The sequence below is a fragment of the Macrosteles quadrilineatus genome, unplaced genomic scaffold (assembly GCF_028750875.1).
Source record: "Macrosteles quadrilineatus isolate MER2022 unplaced genomic scaffold, UCM_ALF_1.0 Scaffold_3__2_contigs__length_128488019, whole genome shotgun sequence".
Lineage (NCBI taxonomy): Eukaryota > Metazoa > Arthropoda > Insecta > Hemiptera > Cicadellidae > Macrosteles > Macrosteles quadrilineatus.
This window is the reverse complement of record NW_026542596.1, coordinates 1006894-1028663: the sequence shown is the minus strand read 5'-3', so window position 1 is coordinate 1028663 and position 21770 is coordinate 1006894. Positions and strand designations below refer to the sequence as shown.

At 33.7% G+C, this 21770-nt stretch overlaps 1 protein-coding gene across 3 annotated transcripts; it reads right to left on the bottom strand.

Moving 5' to 3' along the window:
• Positions 1-133: 133 nt before the first annotated feature.
• On the bottom strand, positions 134-16165 carry LOC128990419 (uncharacterized). Of its 3 annotated transcripts, XM_054412778.1 has the most exons (7): positions 16023-16165; positions 15339-15547; positions 11125-11373; positions 3571-3754; positions 2446-2618; positions 998-1199; positions 134-177 (listed from the first exon to the last, which is right to left on the bottom strand). In XM_054412778.1, exons 1-7 carry the CDS (start codon positions 16153-16155, stop codon positions 170-172), a joined length of 1158 nt encoding a protein of 385 aa, XP_054268753.1. In that variant the 5' UTR covers positions 16156-16165; the 3' UTR covers positions 134-169. The 3 variants fall into 3 exon arrangements, with proteins under 3 accessions (XP_054268753.1, XP_054268751.1, XP_054268752.1); XM_054412776.1 differs by lacking the exon at positions 134-177 and having other exon boundaries at positions 889-1199; XM_054412777.1 differs by lacking the exon at positions 134-177 and having other exon boundaries at positions 889-1199; positions 15339-15544.
• Positions 16166-21770: the final 5605 nt, after the last annotated feature.

Genomic DNA, 21770 nt, shown 5'->3' with positions numbered 1-21770 from the left:
CACAACATTTAACTACAATACGGTACTTAAAAACTTTTAAATATGATTCTGGGATATATAAATGGGGTTTCACCTTATAAAATTCCTTGAAACTTACAAATTCAAAATTAAATATTTATGGTTTTAAAATAATATATTTTTTTAATCCATTGTGGCTTACACACTTCCGCTAAGAATCTGGAAAAGTTAAAATATATTTAAACATATATAAATATTAAAACAAACTGTTAAAGATTAGGGTAAAGGCTGATAAAAAAAGAAAGTATTAAAAAACCATTAGTATAATAACATTGTTGTAATATAATAATTTGTTATTAGTGTGCCAAATCTACACTAGTGTTGTTAATGTCTGCACTGTACAGAACAGTTTTTTTTTTTTTAACTAATGGTCTCCAACTGAATTTAAGTTTGATGTTTCAATTGAGTCTAGACAGAAATAAAATCTTCTAGTGGTGCATGAATAAAAGTTTAAATATTCACCCAAATAAAGCTCCATAGTTGACAGTACTTTCCTGAACTAGAAGGGGCCGGTGATGAAAGTTGAAGATTTTTTAAATTCATTCTGCTTGATTTAGATTACATCGTGGATTAAATCCCTCCACAATAAATTTATTTACCTATAGAAAGCTGGAGACACCTTGAAGATTTATTTGCGTTCGGCCGTAGTTGACTTCATTTATATCCTCTGTTGCTTTACTGACTTTGGATTACTTTGACCAAATAGAGTAAAACAATAATGTATTTTAAAGAACGTGATAACTATGAAGTTCCATGAACCAATGTCAATGACTTTAGAGATTTCTATCGATTGAATTAAAAATTAACTTACAATATTCAAAATCAATGATTATTTACTGAACGACAATTTGAATTCGAAAAATGTTCCTTTTTTATGATTACATCCGTAAAAAGTAGATTCCATAGTATGATTGCAATGATAATATTATATAACGATACCTCTCCTCTCTTTATGATATGACAGCCTCGGTAAACTTACCTCCACCTCTTTTATCCTCTTCTATTAACTCTGATGTGTTGAGAATAGGATTGATGTATCTATGAGCATTAATGTTTTCTGACTCACGGGATTTAACCTCTTCTTCAATCTCCTTGGAAGTAGCTTCAGCTATCGGCTTACCTCTGCCATAGAAGATATCCTCTTTATAAATGCGGTCTCTGCGGCGATACGTGTCATGTAGCTGAACAAATTGTTTTAGAATTTATTTTGAAAACTGAGTTTATTAATAAACTTTGCCTATTAGACACAGTAAAAAAAAACTTAAATTTACGATATAAATAACATGTAACATAGATTAATAACGTTGTCCATATAAATGATTTTGAATGATTTTACATGATTCTTTTAGCACTTTTATGACTATTTCATTTTTTAACTTTGATGGAAGATTATATTTTTTTTAAAATTCGTCAAAAAATTTTGTAATAGTCCCTCTTGCACCAATCATTATGCCAATTACTGATATTGAATTTAGATTATATTTGTTTCTTAAATAAGTTTCACATTTACTATAAATTTTCCTCTTTTCTTCATCTACTTCTAGGGGTTGGTTTGATGATGTTTCAAACCTTATTGTTGGATCAATTACAATTCCACTTTTAGATTTTGTATCATAAATTATTTTTATATAGTTTTTTTTATATAGATTATTTTTAGTAGTTAAACTAAAGATAATTTTGTTATTGACAAAGAAAATTAGATTTAGATCAATCAAATTGATTTTAAACGTTAGATTATGGTATTGGAAATAGCAACAAATTCAATTTAAAATTAAATATGGTTGATTTAAATTGGATTTATCATGATTTTATTTTATAAATTATAAAAATAGAAGATCCTAACAAACTGTTTTAAGTCTTTAACTAAATGTGATTTACCTTATAATTAATCCTTTAGATTGCTTTTCTAAAATTATTTCCAAACAACACTTAACTTCCAAATAGATGAATATAGTAATTAAAAAAGTATATTGAATTAATCTTTCTATGAATAAAATCATATTCTTCGATGGATAAGATAAAAAAACTTTAAAAAAGAAATATAAAAGATCAACCAACAACAAAGATACTTCAAAAACCTTTCAATTACTTTTTACAGAATTCTCCTCAACTTTAGGAGCTTAAAAAGAGTTTAATTTATCCATTGATTTCCTTCTCTCAGAAACAAACTCTGTTTGATCTGAGAAATTTATAAATTCAATTGATTACAATACAAAATTTAAATACGCACAATATCCTTAACAGTAACAGTTGAACACAGAGTATATTGATGGTGGTTGTCTTGGAATATTATAGTTAATTGTGAAACCAAAAATTAAATACCTACAACATTAGAATAGTAGTTGAACTGAAGCGAAAGTATGCTAATTGTGGTTTATAGAATGTTGTGTACTTTATTTTAATTTTAAAAGCAATCAAATTACGTACAATATCCCAATAATAGCAGTTGAAACCAAAGTTAACGTGGAAGTACTGGTGGTGGTTGTCATGGAATATGGTGTCAGGCCTCCAGGGTTGCCACCACGGAGCCTTAAAATCAATTCCTGAGTGGTCGATGATGCCGTGGTAATAGGTATAGAATCCGATGCAGGTGAATGAAGCTGCAAACAGCTTGAAATCAGAGACTGGAATATTATTCTACAAAAGGTACTATATAAATTAAAAACATGTCTTACGAATACTAGAACGAGTAAAATTGATACAAATGATTTATCTCGATTATTTTAGCTGGTAAAGTTTTTGACTGCTTTCCGATGATAATTTAGTTTTTATTAAAGGGTAAGCCCTTGTATTCAGGCTTGAGTTATTTGGTATATTCTTTGTGTTTTGCTCTAAATATAACCTCTCTGCTTTTAAGATTGTAGCCTCTTTTAACCAGAATTTTGAATTCTATCCTTTTTCTACCTTTTTCATGATTGGTTTATGTGATAAAATCATTACTGACCTATGCTCAGTCACCAAGTTAAGGTCAGATCATCAGTATGAAGTAAAAACATTTAAAAACAGAACACACATATTACATCATAAAATAAATACTTGATAAAGTGGATAAGTTTGGAAATAAAGACATAACCAGCAACACATTCTTTTCAGTTCCATTTTCCAACCTCATTAAAATTTAGGGTATAGTTTTCCACAAAATAAAAAAAATATTTTTATTTTCATTCTTGTTTGGTGTTTAAAAACTTATCTAAAACTGTGATTGTGTCAATGTTTTAATCTGATAAAAACAACACAGCGATGAATATTGAAAATTCACAAGAAAGACACTTGTATTTTGTGTTGGGCCGTGCATTGAGCTGTATTTGAATGCCGCTATACTTGGTAGACGATGCAGTTCTCCACCACCATCAGGGCACAAATCCAGTAGTGAAGGTACTACAGTAGTAAGAAAATAAACTATTCCTAACTCCTTGATTCCCTGATGATAGAGAACTGCCACGTTTCCAAAACGTTGACATTTAAGTACAGCTTGACTACACGGTTCAATCCAGAAGACAACAAGTATCATCACTGTGGAAGTCTACATTCTTCATTGGGAGTTCAACTCACTCCAGTGTGTAGGGATGGTAAACAACGGTAGAGCCAATGTTAGCTGTATGTGAACTATCTCTACAGGGTGGATGGCAGTAACAGAGAACGCTGTAGGCTGGACATAGCGATGGTGAGCCTTGTGAAACTTGCGGTACAACCACGGAGTGTGGTACATACGATGCAGCCAGTACGTCACGTAATCCTGAAATACGCTGCAAAGTGATACCCAGTTTAAAAACTCCTGTAAAAACTAACTACTAATAAATAACACTTTAAGAGATCAGAAAAAAGCATAGGCCTAATTCTAATGTTTCAAAAAGTAACTGGAGTCAGTTATGACTAGATTAATTTTTACAACGCTGACAAACCAAGGTGTAGGACAAGATGAGTGGAGGGATATTGTTGAATACATGATCTGGTAAGTAAGCTATGTTATTGGAGAAAATATATTGTTTCTCTAAACAAGATAATATTAGACCATTTATTAAATTCATACACAAGGATTAAGGACAAATGGGTCCAGTTTTGAGACATTAAACAGCAATTGACTTTCCATAGGATCAAACCGGCACTCCGTGATTAGCAGGAGAACAGTGTTATCATTAGACACCACCCAACTATAGGAGAGCAGTGTTACCATTAGACACCACCCAACTATAGGAGAACAGTGTTACCATTAGACACCACCCAACTATAGGAGAGCAGTGTTACCATTAGACACCACCCAACTATAGGAGAGCAGTGTTATCATTAGACACCACCCAACTATAGGAGAGCAGTGTTATCATTAGACACCACCCAACTATAGGAGAGCAGTGTTACCATTAGACACCACTCAACTATAGGAGAGCAGTGTTACCATTAGACACCACCCAACTATAGGAGAGCAGTGTTACCATTAGACACCACCCAACTATAGGAGAACAGTGTTACCATTAGACACCACCCAACTATAGGAGAGCAGTGTTATCATTAGACACCACCCAACTATAGGAGAGCAGTGTTATCATTAGACACCACCCAACTATAGGAGAGCAGTGTTACCATTAGACACCACTCAACTATAGGAGAGCAGTGTTACCATTAGACACCACCCAACTATAGGAGAGCAGTGTTACCATTAGACACCACCCAACTATAGGAGAGCAGTGTTACCATTAGACACCACCCAACTATAGGAGAGCAGTGTTACCATTAGACACCACCCAACTATAGGAGAGCAGTGTTACCATTAGACACCACCCAACTATAGGAGAGCAGTGTTACCATTAGACACCACCCAACTATAGGAGAACAGTGTTACCATTAGACACCACCCAACTATAGGAGAGCAGTGTTACCATTAGACACCACCCAACTATAGGAGAGCAGTGTTACCATTAGACACCACCCAACTATAGGAGAGCAGTGTTACCATTAGACACCACCCAACTATAGGAGAGCAGTGTTACCATTAGACACCACCCAACTATAGGAGAGCAGTGTTACCATTAGACACCACCCAACTATAGGAGAACAGTGTTACCATTAGACACCACCCAACTATAGGAGAGCAGTGTTACCATTAGACACCACCCAACTATAGGAGAGCAGTGTTACCATTAGACACCACCCAACTATAGGAGAGCAGTGTTACCATTAGACACCACCCAACTATAGGAGAGCAGTGTTACCATTAGACACCACCCAACTATAGGAGAGCAGTGTTACCATTAGACACCACCCAACTATAGGAGAGCAGTGTTACCATTAGACACCACCCAACTATAGGAGAGCAGTGTTACCATTAGACACCACCCAACTATAGGAGAGCAGTGTTACCATTAGACACCACCCAACTATAGGAGAACAGTGTTACCATTAGACACCACCCAACTATAGGAGAGCAGTGTTACCATTAGACACCACCCAACTATAGTCATGAACCAAATACAAGGTATTATTATTAATCAAGATGGGACGCCACCTAGGTGTGTACTTTAACCCAAATATGGGTGAAGGATGAGTGTAGAGTGGAGTGAGATGATCTGTGTAGCTTTGTTACTGACTAAGACAAGCTGTTTCATTTAGTACAGGTAAAAATAAGGTTTTATAAACAAACATTCATAAAATTTCACCTGTGATATACTGTAATATGAGATTTGAAGATCCGATGAGTCCCCAAAATTTTGGGCGTCGTAAGCCCCTTTTTGTTCGGAGGGGGGTAATTCCTAAATAATTTGGTTTTTACGTTTAAGGTCGAGTGAGGTGTGGTTTTCGATGGTTTTAATTATTTTAAAACGATTGGGACTAGTTTTAAGTGTATTAAACCACTACATACGAATATTATGTATGGTGTTCAACGAATATTATTACTTTTTTATGATCTTTCATGAATTTCTTATGAATTATGTTACTTCAATGCTCTACATAAAAGAGGATTATTGAAAATTACTGTAAATTATTTACTACATAAATAACTAAAACCACACCTCACTCAACCTTAAACGTAAAAATAAAATAATTAAGGAATAACCTCCATCTGAACAAAAAAGGCCCCAGAAAGGGGCTTAGGACGCCCAAAATTTTGTGGACTCATCGGATCATCATTTCTTATATTATTAATAACTCACAGAAGAAATTTCATGTTACAAATTTTATTGTTTATATGAGGTGTTTTTGTATTATTTGCCCAGTACTAATTAGCCAGGTCCATTTAAAAGCCTAATTATCAAGGACAGCTGGATTGAGTTTCGGACCACCGAAAACCTACATACTCTCAGAATCATCACACTGATCCTAAAAATATCTTCAATTCATGTTGAAGTATAAATATACCTTGCAAAATCATATTAAAGTAGTTACATAACCCATTGAGGTATGCGATGGGTTTTAAAAGCAAAGATGATCAAAACACCAAATTAACAGAATGGAATATACCTCAGTTAAGGGATCAAATTGATTTCTCTTGCCTAATTCCTCAAAGAACGCTGTAAGATCCTTTCAACCATAATTACACTCATCAAATTCTCAACTAGAGTAAATAAACCTTATCTATCAAAAAATTAATCCCAGACTACAACAATCATCTATCTTACTATAGTTAATTACTGTGATTATCTTTGAAATTGATAATGGTCATCTGAAATGATAATGAATTCTATTCTCTGTGACATGGGACATAGTTCTCACTTAAATGTAATCACTTTGAACAGGTGTTGGAATATGATCATGGGTTGATGCCTGGGTGCAGTGAAAAAGATTCAAAAGTAGACCTTTGCATTTTCCTTACTCATCCCATTGCATTTTTGTATGCTTCCAGCTATCACATTAAAAATCATTAGGTTATAGTTTTAGTTTTGAGGAGTATTTTTCACTTCCAAATAAAAAATTAAATCTTTTTGTATTCTTTAGGTTGACTTACAAAACTCACAATTCCAAGATAATTTTGTAATAACAATGGCAAATCTGTAGGAACACTAAATAATTTTCCTCGTTGAGTTTTAAGTGCATAGATATGCTAAAATTTGAGGCCCTTCAACATTCAGGAGCACTTTAGTTTAGTCGCCTACGGGCATTCGTTGAGACAGGAGGTCGATATTTGCACACAGTGTTTTTTCATTGTTCAGTTCAGTCACAGAAAACATACTACTATAACCCAGAATGCCAATCGTATGGTAAAAAGCGTTAAGTACTTTGAGAGAGCTTTGCCTATCAGTTCGTAGGCAGCGCCACCAGCGTTGCAATGCACTCAGCATAGAAACACTGGTGGCGCTGCCTACGAATTGATAGGCAAAGCCCTCTCAAAGTACTTAACGCTTTTTTCCATGCGGTTGGCATTCTGGGTTATAGTAGTATGTTTTCTGTAGTTCATCAGTTCAGTTCAAAAATCTTTATTCACATAAAACATGTTTTTATACAAATATAATATTCAACCATGTGTTGTAAAACAGGCGCGGTTGAAAAACTTAAAACTATATCTTGTATTCTATAAACACTGTCTTGAGTAGGTTCATTTTATTTTAATAAGTCACTGTCACTGATACCTAATGTCTATTTTGATTTTTTCCCTGTAAAACTTCATGTAAGTCCCTTCACTGACTATTCACTCTTACATACTATTTTATATTTACAAATCGTTTAACGGTATACATTCAATAATTAATTATTTCACTTTGTTTGTTTGATTGGGTCATTTTTTATCAATTCCTTTTACTTTTATAAAATTCAATTTTTAAATCCTGCATATTTTTGAGTACTCTAAAATTAAAGTTAAAACATTTTACTACTTTATGGTAACACTGTGACCTGCTTGTGTCTTTCATAACTGGTGGTATCACAAGCATACCCTCAGTATAGTTTCTCGTATTCCTATTAATAAAAACTGTTTGAAATAAACTAGTAAACTTTTTATAATAACATAAAATTGAATATAAATATATCTTCTCTAGCTGCATTACGTCTAAGTACTGAAACAGTGGTGTAGCTGAGTCAAATTTCTTTACACCACAAATAGTTTTTAATGTAAGTTTTTGCATTATTACAATTGGTTAAAGTATTGTTGAAAACGTCCCTCCCCAATGAATAAAACCATACTTAAGAGTAGATTTAAACCAGGATAAATATAGTGTTCTAAGAAGCTTAGGAGTAATAAACTGTCTCAAAAGAAAGAAATTATAGTTAATTTGTCTAAGTTTTTTGCATAGTTGATTAACATGTGTACGCCATTTTAAATTTGAATCTATATGAAGGCCAAGATACTTGAACGAATCAACAAAATTAATTTTTGTACAACAACAATCACGAAAACAAGTAACTAAATGACAACGTAGATCAATCTCTTCTTTTAACGACTATGTCAAATGAGGTTTGTAAGTAAATATCATTGCATTAGATTTAGAAGTATTGACGATTAATTTGTTTCTTATTACCCAATTTTATATTACATTCAAATCATTATTAATTTTCATTCTCAGTAAATCATAATTGTTGGCACTGCATACTAAAGATGTATCATCAGCAAAAGCATATATCTTCGATTCTAAATCCATTGACAACATGTCATTGATATAAATTGCTAATAAAATTGGGCCAAGCAAGCACTCCCCCTTGAGGCCTTTGAGAACATACATCTGAGTAAACGTTTTTTATTTTAACCATTTGTTTTCTTTCATTTAAAAAAGTCTCAAACCAATTATAACTATTGCCCTGAATTCCATATAACTTTAGTTTATGTAATTATGTAGTTTATTGTGTCGTCACGCCAACATGGAGTGTACGGTGGAGCAACACTGAAGTTTTGCCTTTAACTCAAAAATCAGCATCGGAGACCCTTGCCCTTTTGTTTTTGGGTCATTGGAACTTGGAACACCCAGGTAATAACGTTGTCCAGAAAATTTAATCTGGATCTTCCTGGACGCAGTCCTTGATAGTTTTTATTCCTCGCTCTGGACTTTTGGCACCAACTTAACACGGACTCTTCTCATTGCCAAATTCTCCGTTACCATAGTGTGGACGGTCGTCGGTCCCCACTGAAGAGGGATGGTTAGACGCCTGTCAGATTCCAAAACTTCTTCCACTTTGACCACATGAGCCTCGGTTCAAACGGTTGTCGGGCGTCCGACGTGGTGTCGGGTCTTCGACGTTTTCCCGACCTTCCTTAAACATTTGGTGCACCACAAAAACTATTGTGTGGCTTAAAGCATCATCCCCATAAGCCTGTTTAATGAGGGTAAGGGTCTCCAATGCGGATTTTCCTAATTTAATGTACACTCAATGTTAACAATGTAAAACACTCAGCGCAAATATCGACCTCCTTTCTCAACAAATGCTCGTAGGTGACTACACTAAAAGTGCTCCTGAATGGTGTAGGACCCCTCATCCAGCCCAACCGGTCAGACCCCTCTTCACTGCTCTTTTGAGGCTACAGTGAACCAGTCCCAATACTAATTGAATGGAGGGTGTAAGCCATTTACAAAATTATTATTATAGTTAGTTATTATGTCTATTTCCAATTAAGATTGGGTCGCTACTTTGATTTCAAAGTGGTGTTTACACCGGAGTTTTAAATAAAAGATTACTATAGTCCAAAGAACACTAGCTTTGTGAACATGTTTTCAACAGCTTTTCAGTGTTCACAACAGGTTGTTTTCCGCAAAAAGTTGTAAACATATTAAATATGAAGCATTTTTTTAAAACCATGTCTATATAGGAATGAGAAGTGTGAAAATGTTCCAACAAGACTTTTGTTGACAAAAGCTGTTTTGTTAGACATTTTGTTATAAAAACTCAGTTTTGTTGTAAATGCAGCTTAAAGCAAACATGAGAAAAGGATGAGAGGAGAATGAAAAGAGATGCAAGAAGTAGCTTTATGACTAAGAAAAGTTGTTTCTTAACCCAGGATCATTGATTAAAAGCCCAATGATAAAAGACAGCTGGGTCAACTGTTGAACCATCAAAAAGCAACCGATTTGCCTCAAACCTGGCCACTGATCACTTCTGATTACCTCTTATGTATATCCAGCTATTTTATATTTTTTTCCCCACACTACACTTTAAGTAGATTCTTACTATACTCTTTTTAGACCAGAAATCCGTTGTTTTAAGAAAGAGATCCAAGGCATAAAATAACATGTCAACTGCTTATGGGTGTCGCCCAGTGCTGAGATTTTGTCGCCCAGTGACTATGGGTGGTGCCGGCATATTTTTTTTATGATTCATATTTTAAATGTATCGGAATGTAAAAAATAACATTGTGTAAATATTTTAGAGTATTAACCTATGATTTTGGCCCAAGAGGTTGTGAAGGGAGCCTTGGCCTGTTACAACGTTCTAGAATACGTAATTAAGTGAGATTATATGGACTATTTACAAGCAAATATAATCGGAAAATGCAATAAAAGATACGTAGAAATGTGTGATTTTCACTTGAATTTATGCACAAATTTCCGGGGGGGGGGGACCCTCGGACCCCCATTTTTGACATAAGTCCGGCGCCACTGTCGCCCAGTGGAAGTCCCTTAAAATATGCTCTGATTAGAGATCGGTGTACAAAGTCAACTGGAGTGCCGTGGTTAGTTTTTCTATAGACTACAACAATGCTTTGCAATGCCCACAAAGCTATCTCCCCCATCCTCAGCGTGTATATACTTGTCCACCGCAACGATACAAACATTTTGCATTAGTGTAAATCACTTAGATTGGTTAGTGCCATCTTGTAGAATGCTGTGATCATTTGATAATCAACCTATATTAGAAGATGCATTGTGATAGAGAATATTGTGCCATTCTACATTAAATATTAATTATTTTGAAATAAATAAACTCAAATCTGCCGCCTGCTCTATCTAAAAACAAGTATGTGTTCAAGTATTCCATGTTTACGAGTGGCAAAATGATAGTAATATTAGTAAGGTGTGTTAGTCTACCATGTCTAAATCAGAAAAAAATCTTGTCACTGGTAGAATGGCAAAAAGTGTCTTGTGCCACCTGGGAAGGTGTTTACAGTACTCATATGTTATTCTGCTCCCGGGAAGCCTCACACACAGGAACTATCTACCTCTCAGCCTTGTAGTGTGATACTCTATAACTCACCTGGTAGATAAATATGACAGGCCACTGAAGGAAGTACCACATCCAGGTGTACTCGTCAAACTGGTAGTACACCATAGACCATCCTCCATTCTTGATGTATGTAGCAAAAACAGAAGTCACTGTGTCAACACAGAGAAGGCTCAAACTACCAAACAGTATTTCATGTCTCTCAAGCTCTGCGGAAAGCCATTTCGTCGGCTGACACTTCCATAGGTTTGGTTTATCTTTTTGCTTCAAATAATAATGCCACTGAAAAAATAACAATGAAAAGGATAATAAGTCAGCATACTCCAATACACACACAATGCCATTATCATTACAGGGAGACAGAAAGACACAAACCTGAAAAAGAGTAAAATACCCCCGCCGCAGCAAACCTGCAGACTAAGTGAATTTCAACTTGTCTGATTATATTTCTACTAAAATATTTCCATAAATAAGACATAGGTTATTTATTCCCTATTTAAATAACATTAGATTTAACGAGTGCTTAGGTTTGCTCCTACAGGGAAGGTAAAAAGTGTTTTTTGACCATACGTCAATAGTATAGGATCAAAAATAAATAAATTTGCATAATGTTATCAATATATATCCATTAACAAGTAAAGTACAACAATTTTCATTTTCTCCATAAGAATAACATGGGAATTTTAAATTACACTATTTTTGAATTTTCTCCTTGACAGTTAGGCATACAACAGCGCTTCAATATACTAAACTATTTCTTTTTTTAAGCTCTACAAAACGGTTTAGAAAGAAATTGCAAATTTTTTTGTTTTTAGGGGAAAAATTGGAAAAACCCGCACCGTACACTCCATGTTGGCGTGACAACACAATAAACTACATAATTACATAAACTAAAATTATATGGAATTCAGGGCAATAGTTATAATTGGTTTGAGACTTTTTTAAATGAAAGAAAACAAATGGTAAAAATAAAAAACGTTTACTCAGATGTATGTTCTCAAAGGCCTCAAGGGGGAGTGCTTGCTTGGCCCAATTTTATTCGCAATTTATATCAATGACATGTTATCAATGGATTTAGAATCGAAGATATATGCTTTTGCTGATGATACATCTTTAGTATGCAGTGCCAACAATTATGATTTACTGAGAATGAAAATTAATAATGATTTGAATGTAATATAAAATTGGGTAATAAGAAACAAATTAATCGTCAATACTTCTAAATCAAATGCAATGATATTTACTTACAAACCTCATTTGACATAGTCGTTGAAAGAAGAGATTGATCTACGTTGTCATTTAGTTACTTGTTTTCGTGATTGTTGTTGTACAAAAATTAATTTTGTTGATTCGGTCAAGTATCTTGGCCCTCATATAGATTCAAATTTAAAATGGCATACACATGTTAATCAACTATGTAAAAAACTTAGAAAAATTAACTATAATTTCTTTCATTTGAGACAGTTTATTACTCCTAAACTTCTTAGAACGCTATACCCATGTAGCACAGATGTTTGGGCCAACGTTGGTAAATTGTGGAGCCACACAGTTGGCCAACGGTAGAAATGTCACCTCTTTAAACTGTTTTCCAGCCAACCATTGTCCAACCGTTTTATTTCACACAAAATAATAAAGATTTAGTACGAAAAGCATAATTATTAGTTGAGTAAATTGATTAAATAGTTCATAAAAACAAATTTTGAAAAAAAACTAGAACAAAATTTGTTTGGCCCAGACGAGTCTTGAACCCGGGTCCTTCGACTTATGAGCCTCTTACTTTACCACTGAGCTATCTGTGATTGCTGATATAGAGAGTTTTCAAGTGGTGAAAGAGTAGCCGACAGTTGCAATGGTCGCAATACTTCAAAAATTTTTGATACTACACAGTATAATATGATTCTGTTAATCTGTTAAGGCATCATAAGTAGTTTTTTTTTTTTTTGGAGTTAGAATGGATACTGGTATTTGAATGATTAATTAATTACCGTTAGATTGTTAATGCTATTATAATTGCCTGTTATATGATTAATTACTCTTTCCCCTTAAATTGTTGCAAATAAGTTAAAGAATATTAATTTAAAAAATATTTGCATTATTAAAATTATTAAAATTCATTGTTGTAGCGCCGGAACTGTAATATATAAAATATCTGGTTTTACAATACCTTTATCAGTTCCAAAAACTTTTGGAAACTTTTGGAACTGATAAAGGTATTGTAAAACCAGATATTTTATTATAATTATGTTGTGAAAGCTAGACCCAGAGAATGAAAGTCGTGTAAACTCAACTATGGACCATTGTTGGTCCAACAAAAGTATCTTTTGTTGGTCCAACGGAGTGAAAAACGGTTGGACAACGGTTGGCTTGATGTATGATACCCAGCAATGCATATTAATGTATTTCATTAACAATGAACCAATGTTGGTCCACAGTTGTAAATATTGGTTGGCCCAACTACGAGATATACAGTTGGACAACGGTTGGTTGGTTGTGGAAGCTCCAACCAACCATCGACCAACTGTCCCACAGTTGGCCAACGTTGGCCCAACCATCTGTGCTACATGGGTATTTATCCTGGTTTGAATCTCTTCTTAAGTATGGTTTAATTCATTGGGGAGGGACGTTTTCAACAATACTTAAACCAATTGTAATAATGCAAAAACTTACATTAAAAACTATTTGTGGTGTAAAGAAATTTGACTCAGCTACACCACTGTTTCAGTACTTAGACGTAATGCAGCTAGAGAAGATATATTTATATTCAATTTTATGTTATTATAAAAAGTTTACTAGTTTGTTTAAAACAGTTGTTATTAATAGGAATACGAGAAACTATACTGAGGGTATGCTTGTGATACCACCAGTTATGAAAGACACAAGCAGGTCACAGTGTTACCATAAAGTAGTAAAATGATTTAATTTTAGAGTACTCAAAAATAAACAAGATTTAAAAATTGAATTTTATAAAAGTAAAAGGAATTGATAAAAAATGACTCAATCAAACAAACAAAGTGAAATAATTAATTATTGAATGTATACCGTTAAACGATTTGTAAATATAAAATAGTATGTAAGAGTGAATAGTCAGTGAAGGGACGAACCATAAGTTTTACAGGGAAAAAATCAAAATAGACATTAGGTATCAGTGACAGTGACTTATTAAAATAAAATGAACCTACTCAAGACAGTGTTTATAGAATACAAGATATAGTTTTAAGTTTTTTAGCCGCGCCTGTTTTACAACACATGGTTGAATATTATATTTGTATAAAAACATGTTTTATGTGAATAAAGATTTTTGGACTGAACTGATGAACCACAGAAAACATACTACTATAACCCAGAATTTTTTACCCCATAAAACCCCCCATAAACCCCTATTCCCATGGTCCGATTATGCTGGATTGCGAACTCGTTCGAATAAATGTAGGTTTACACGTTTGTACCGAATTTCATCAAAATCGGATCATTTTTGCTCGAGTTATCGCGCTAACGGACACATATATATATATATATATGAATTTGAACGGATGGTGTTTTTGGCCTCTAGGGACCTCAAAACGAAAAAAAAAATCGGTCCCGCGTCCAGGTCTTACCATGAGTACTACGGTAATAGCTTATTCCCTATATGGAAAATTCGCTAAAAGTGTAAAATAATTGAATTTTTGATACTGAAGTAAAAATCCCTTTATCAAATGTAACCATGTAGTGTTTGGATTCAATTGTATAGTGGAATGAACCTTTTTTTACAAATTTGTGGTAATGTAAAAATTATATTTATTTCAGTCGTTTTTTGACACTACCGTATATGATTAACATGCTTAAATTAACAATAAGTTCAGTTTAACTTGGTTTGATGTTTGGACACTATTCTTAATTCATCTACCTTAATTTTAACGTAAAACTGGCTACAACTTTGTCAAAGGAATATATTTTCTTGTTCTCTCAAATCCTTAGCCAAAGATAAAATAATTATTGATACTTTTAGTTTCTGTTCTGACTAAGACCAGGCATACAGTAAACAGTCGGTGTAAAAGAAAGCATATATTGTATTGTACATAAGCGTACTCAGTCACAGTTTCTAAATTGAACCACTTAAAATAATTGAAAACTTTTAAATACTGACTAGGATGTTCTCATTATGTATCTAGTACAAGGTAAAATGCAATAATTTAAAATTTAGAACCGCTTCTATCAATAAAGTCAAAACTCTTACAGATAAATATTTACATGACAACTAAACTTACATGAAGAAATCCACCAATAGAGAAATATACGAGAAATCCAATAAGATTACACACTATCCACATTGTAAATAATCCATGCAGATGAAGAGATTCCAAAGAAATGTTTTCAAATGTAAATTCTTCAGAAGTAAAGGAAGAGTTAGAAGGTATGTTTTCTGGGAGAAACCCAAATTGTCGAAACAAATGAATGGCAACCACCACCCATTCTCCTGTAACAAAAATAAAATATTGATATTCTGTGAAACTAACTTATAGTAAATTAAAAAAAACATCAGCCTCAAATACTTTTAAATCCGGTGCTACTCAAGTAAAAGGAAATATAATGTTGGTACCGGTATGCAATTTTAATTTAAGTCAAATTTAGGAAGTATAGCCCTAGTATATTAGATATTAGGTTAGGTTTATCAGGATCTACTAGACATTATTACGTTTTGGGGTGAAAGCAGTAGAAAATAGTTACTGAGCCATTAAAGTTAATTAATTAATTGCCCTAAATGTATGTAACTTATACTTTTGTATAGAGCTTTTCAAAAGTAATAAAATTATGCTGACATAAATGTGACTTAAACTTTTTGTGTAAATTAACACACCACCATCTCTTAGTTTTTCATCCTCCTAAGCTTCTAACACATAAAAAAAAACATTCTTCTTGTATTTTAAACTTATATGGTAATAAATAACTACCTTTGCAAGTAATTCCAAAGGCAAATGTGGCTAAGGTAACAGCACATGAACTTAACTTATGAGGTATATGTCTCCAAATAATGTCTAAACATTGAACAAATTTACTTCTAAACTGAAACATCTTCAATAACATGTAACTTCACCTAGACATTTCATATTGAGTTAGAACCGTCATTTGAGAATCTCAATTAGGGATTAAACTTGCTAAAGAAATTGATCAAATAAGCTCTAAAGTGTTTTCTTATTCAAGTATATTGATAACATTTATGATGCTAGCAGATTACTTGCAAATTATTCTAGCACCAAATTGTTTTTTGTTTATTAGCAGCTAGTCCCTTGCAACGGGGTCAGTATGCAAAAGGGACATTGTCTGTTCTTTGAAAATGGCTTAAAAATTGTTTCAATACACCATGTAATTTAGAAACGAAATTGAACTGTATTACTTAACTTGATAATAGTACGTTTTTGTCAACTCAGACTGAAAACACTTAATTGGACTACCTAAGATACAAAAATCAATGATATACGTATTTTAAGGTATAATCAAATCAGATGTTGAATGCTTTGTACTATAAACGGAAAGCTATCACAATAGTTCCAAACCTGTCAATAGTGTAAATACAAATATTTCAAAAAAACAAGTTATACAAATTTCTAACTTATTTTTTTGAAATTATAATCAGGCAAATAGAAAACTCTCGAACACCATTACCGCAACGATTCGGTGATAAGCCAATGACCTCAGTGGTATAATGGATAGCGAAACGGGCTAATGAACTGAAGGATGCCGGATCGAATCTTACCAGAGGCATTAACTTTTTGTCTAAGATTTAGATTAGAGTACGATTACATTTTTTGTTAGAATTTGAGGCATTTATAATTTTATTTTATGAACAGAACTATTTTTCAATTAGTAAACACTCATTCAATTTTGTTGGTATTGGTTATGGTCATTAGATTCGTCGCTGTATTCTTTTTATTAAAATTTTGTTAACCATATTTATTTGTTAATTAATATGATAAATCAACTAGAAATTGGTTAACAATCTTTGTGTCAATTAATGATTTGACCTATTATATTCATGCTGAACTATTAACCCAAATTTTGTTCCATACATTTCAAATTCACAAATAAACTGAACACCAGTAAAGGTTTTTAAAATTCATTTTTCAAATACTGTATTTTCTTAAGAGGGTGAGTTTCACTAAGGTGGAAATCAATAAAGATGAATTAAAGTCATTCAAAGCTCCTAAAGCTGTGGGGAATTCCGTGGAAAGTAATTGAAAGCCTTTGCAGCCTCTTTTCGTTAGTGGATATTTTATATTTATTTAACATTTCTCAGTTCATCATCCATTTAAGTATTTGAATTTATTTACAGAAATGTTGTTTACAATATTTTCAACAGTAATATTATCTTTACTTCTTCAATTGCAGTTTTTTAATGGCTAGTTTACATAATCTAACTGATTATTTGAGACATTTTCCACCAATATTAGTAAAACAATCACAATGTTTTCATGGGTCCTGGAATCTGACTCCGTCCTCTGGAGAGAGAGAGTATTAAAAAATTAAGTTTCTTTCCAGTCGACCTATGGAATCATTGGAGCTAATGGCATTTCTAGAATCGAACAGTCTTCTGCAATGGTGCTATGAAAACCAGCTGATTTTGAACGCGGAAAAAACTCAAATGTTAAACTTCCACATGTCTAATAGGTCTTCGTCAGCAAACAGCTGTGGCCTTAATGTTCTTCTAGAAGACAAAGTAGTGACCTCGTCCCAAAGTGTAAAGTTTCTTGGTGTGATACTGGACGAAAATCTGAAATTTCACCATCATATTGAAAGTGTAGCCAGTAAAGTTTCCACTGGGATTTTTGTTCTACGAACTCTGAAACAAAAGGCTGGTAATGAGGTGCTTCTGTCCGCATACTATGGCATAGTTTTCCCATATCTATCATATGCTGTATCTGTCTGGGGAAGTGAAAACCAAAGAACTTTGCTATTGTTTCGTCTAAAAAAAAAGCCCTAAGAGCAATCTTCTCCCTTTCAAAAAAACAATAGTGTAGAGAAATCTTTAGGCAGTACAACATTCTAACATTTCCTTCTTTGTACATATTGGAGACACTGTCGTTAGTTAAAAAGAATCTTGACATGTTTGATGTTGCTTCCTGTCACAGTTACTCACTCCGAAATACTCGTGGCTTACAATGCTTTTTGTCAGTCCCATCTTTCGTATGGAATTACTCTTTGCTGCTATTCGGGTTTTGTATGTCATACTTAAAATACAGAAAACATCATTAGAACAATTTTGAGGACAAGTGACACCAAACATTGCAAACCACTTTTTATAAAACTCAAAGTAATGACATTTATTAATCTTTACATTTACCACATTCTCATTTATACCAAACTACATATTACAGATTTCAATAATAGAAAAACATTCTATAGCCACAATACAAGAGGAAAAGACAAATTTGACCTTCCCCAGCACCGCATAGCAAAAACAGGAAACTGCTTTAAAATTAACCACAACAGATTTTATCAATAAACTGCCTGACACTGCCCGATTTGTGACTATGAAAGAATTTAAATTTAAAATATCTGAGTGGCTTATTGCCAACCCTTTTTATAAAACAGAAGATTTTTTATCATGTCCTGTTACTATTGACTTTAAGATTTAATTCATGTTATTGACTGTTATTGTTATTATTGTTCACCACCTCTATGTGCCGTTACTGTTAATTTAGCATTTGTAAGTATTTGTAATTATTGTTAGCATGTATATTTATTTATTTAATTTATTGACAATGCCAATGTCTGCATGTATGGATCAAAGGCAATAAAGATTCTTGATTCTTGATATTTATTTCGTGATTGTTAGGCCCATTCATAAGAATGGAAGCAAATATGATTGTAGCAACTATCGGCCAATTTCCTTAACTTAAAATTTCTACAAAGTTTTTGAACGTCTTTCCACCAGTTTGGGTTTATAAAGGGAAAATCGACCCTCGACGCAGTCAATCATGTTGTATCATTCTTGTCAGGAACCCTAGAATCTGGAGACGCTGCACTGGGAATAAATTTTCCCATTTCATTAAGCATTTCGATATGGTTAATCTCCCTTCTCTTCTAGGAAAGCTTTACCATCTTGGAGTTCGGAGCTTAGCTCACGAATGGGTGTCATGCTTTCTTCAAGGAAGAACTCAACCCGGAGGGTATCAGTCCGGATACCCTTTGTTGACTCCCAAGGAATTCGTAATCATGCTACCTCTGCTTCCTCTGTTGTAATTCGGGGAGTTCCCCAGGGTTCTATTATCGGTCCAATCCTGTTGTTGCTCTTCATTAATGAATGTTATTAATACCTGCCTTCTTTTGTATCAAATAATCCAAGTTCAAATTTAGATGTTTGTTTATATGCCGACGACACCTCACTTTGTGTTTCGGCTAGGGACGTGGCTCATCTAGAGACAATAGCATTTGAGAGTTCTAATAGAGCTTTGCAATGGTTCCAAAACAACAAGCTTCTTATAAACTGCAATAAAACAAAAATGCTCTGATGCTCCATATTAACAGTTAAAAAAAAGCAAGTTCCACTGACTGTTTTGGTAGGTGACGAAGAAATCTTTTCATGCAGCAATGCTAAGTTTTTTGGTTTGGTCTTAGACAGGCAGCTCAACTTTCATGACCATATAGAGCTCATATGCAGAGGAATTAGCACAGGAATTTTTGTGATAGAGGTCTTTCGAAATTTACCGATTCTCGTGTAACCTTGATTGCCTATTATGGACTGATTTACCCATTGTTGTCGTATTTGGTGGCAGTTTGGGGCCATGAGAGCGTACAAACAAAGTTTATCTCCTGTCTTCAGAAAAAAAGCTCTAAGACGTCTTCTTGCCTTTAGAATATCCCGTCTACTTCTCGCAAGCCTCTCTTCAAGGAATACAATATTCTTACATTTCCATCCATTTACATACTGAGTTGTCTATCGTTTAAAAAAGAAATTATCATCTGTATCAACCATAGTTCCATTCAATGCAGCACACTCTCAGGCACAAAAACAATATTAAGCTACCTAAGCACAGGACAAGGTTCTTTGAGAGACACCTCTTTTATAATAGCATTAGGTTTTTCAATGTGTTGCCAGAACCCCTGAAAGTGGAGCAAGACAAAGATAAATTTGGGAGAGCGGTCAAACGTATACTCTTAGAACAAGCTCCCTTCACTGTGAAAGATTTGTTTCAGTTGCCGATCGAATTAAGATACTGTTCAGTTACATTTGAGTTCTAACAGCATTTAGGATTTAGTTTTATTATTTATTCTTGTGACGCTATTATACAGTTGCGAAATAAAGATGATTTAATATCATTTGATTCAATAACGGTAGTTATTGATGTAACTAGTGTGTGAAGTGGCACTCTGCTGCTTATGAGAGAAACTTTTACGCAAGAGCCGCAGGGGAGTGTGGAAAGTGTCTCGAGTGCAAAACCAATATAACAAAAACAATATATACAACAATATATAACTGGAAATTTGTGTAACTAGTGTGCAAAGTGGCACTTTGCTGCTCATGAGATAAATGTTTGCAATGTTTATCCGCAGGCGAGTGTGGCAAGTTTCTCTAGTACAGTAAATATTTAATAAATATTTATAAAGTAAGTACACTTTACTTTTAATACACTTTACTTTTTGTATTAGTTTTAACACAGTCTGAAGTTAAAAACATAGTTTTCAAAAGCTCTTGTGGAATTAAAAATGTATTAACTATAAATTGGATTTTTTTACTTTAAAATTTAGTATTATTTACATTTAACTTTATACTTAAACATTGGAAAGGTTAGCCAGTGACAAATACCAGTGTAGCCCACACAGGAGGCGACCATTTGTAAAGTCCTATAGGGTCGCCTTAGGGACTGGGCAATTGATCACATTTCTTTTTCTCAACCCTAAATTCTTCAACTTTGTACTTCATTATTTAGAAATGTTAGCCAGTGACAAACCATTGTAGCCCACAGAGGAGGCAACCATTTGTACAGTCTCGTAGGTTCACCCCAGGGGCTAGGCAATTGATTACATTTCTTTGTCACACCTATAACATTCACAACTTTGTACTCAAACACTTAGTCAGTGACAAACTCCAGTGTGGCTCACAGGGGAGTTGACCATTTGTAAAGTCTCGTAGGGTCACCCTAAGGGCTGTGAAATTGATTGCATTTCTTTGTCCCAGCGCAACAATTTTGCAAGTTATTTGTAATTTGAAAACTCTAGAGACAAACAATTTTTACTCCAATAAAAGCTCATTTATTAGATTTGGACAAATTAAAACGGTGTCCTTTATCTTTCATATTTTTGTAATATTGTTTATCTGATATATTATTTATCTCTAGCATATATCTATATCTAATATATAAAATTCTCGTGTCACAGTGTTTGTCTGCAAACTCCTCCGGAACGACTTCACCGATCGTAATGAAATTTGGTGTGTAAATTCTGTAGGTATGCGAATCGGACGTAAACTATTTCCCGTTTCGAAATTCTTAAAAGGGCTCCGCCCCAGTGGCTCTGGAGTTTCCCATGTTAACCTTATGAGAAATGGAATTAATGAATCTTAACAGCTGTTTCAATTAAACAAGTTGGTTCTGTTCTATGATGTTCAATAGCATTAAAGTTACAAGGATTACCAACAGGGTGCAGCACTATTATCAACAGGGTGCAGCACTATTATTTCTTTTACATTTATGACAACAGCT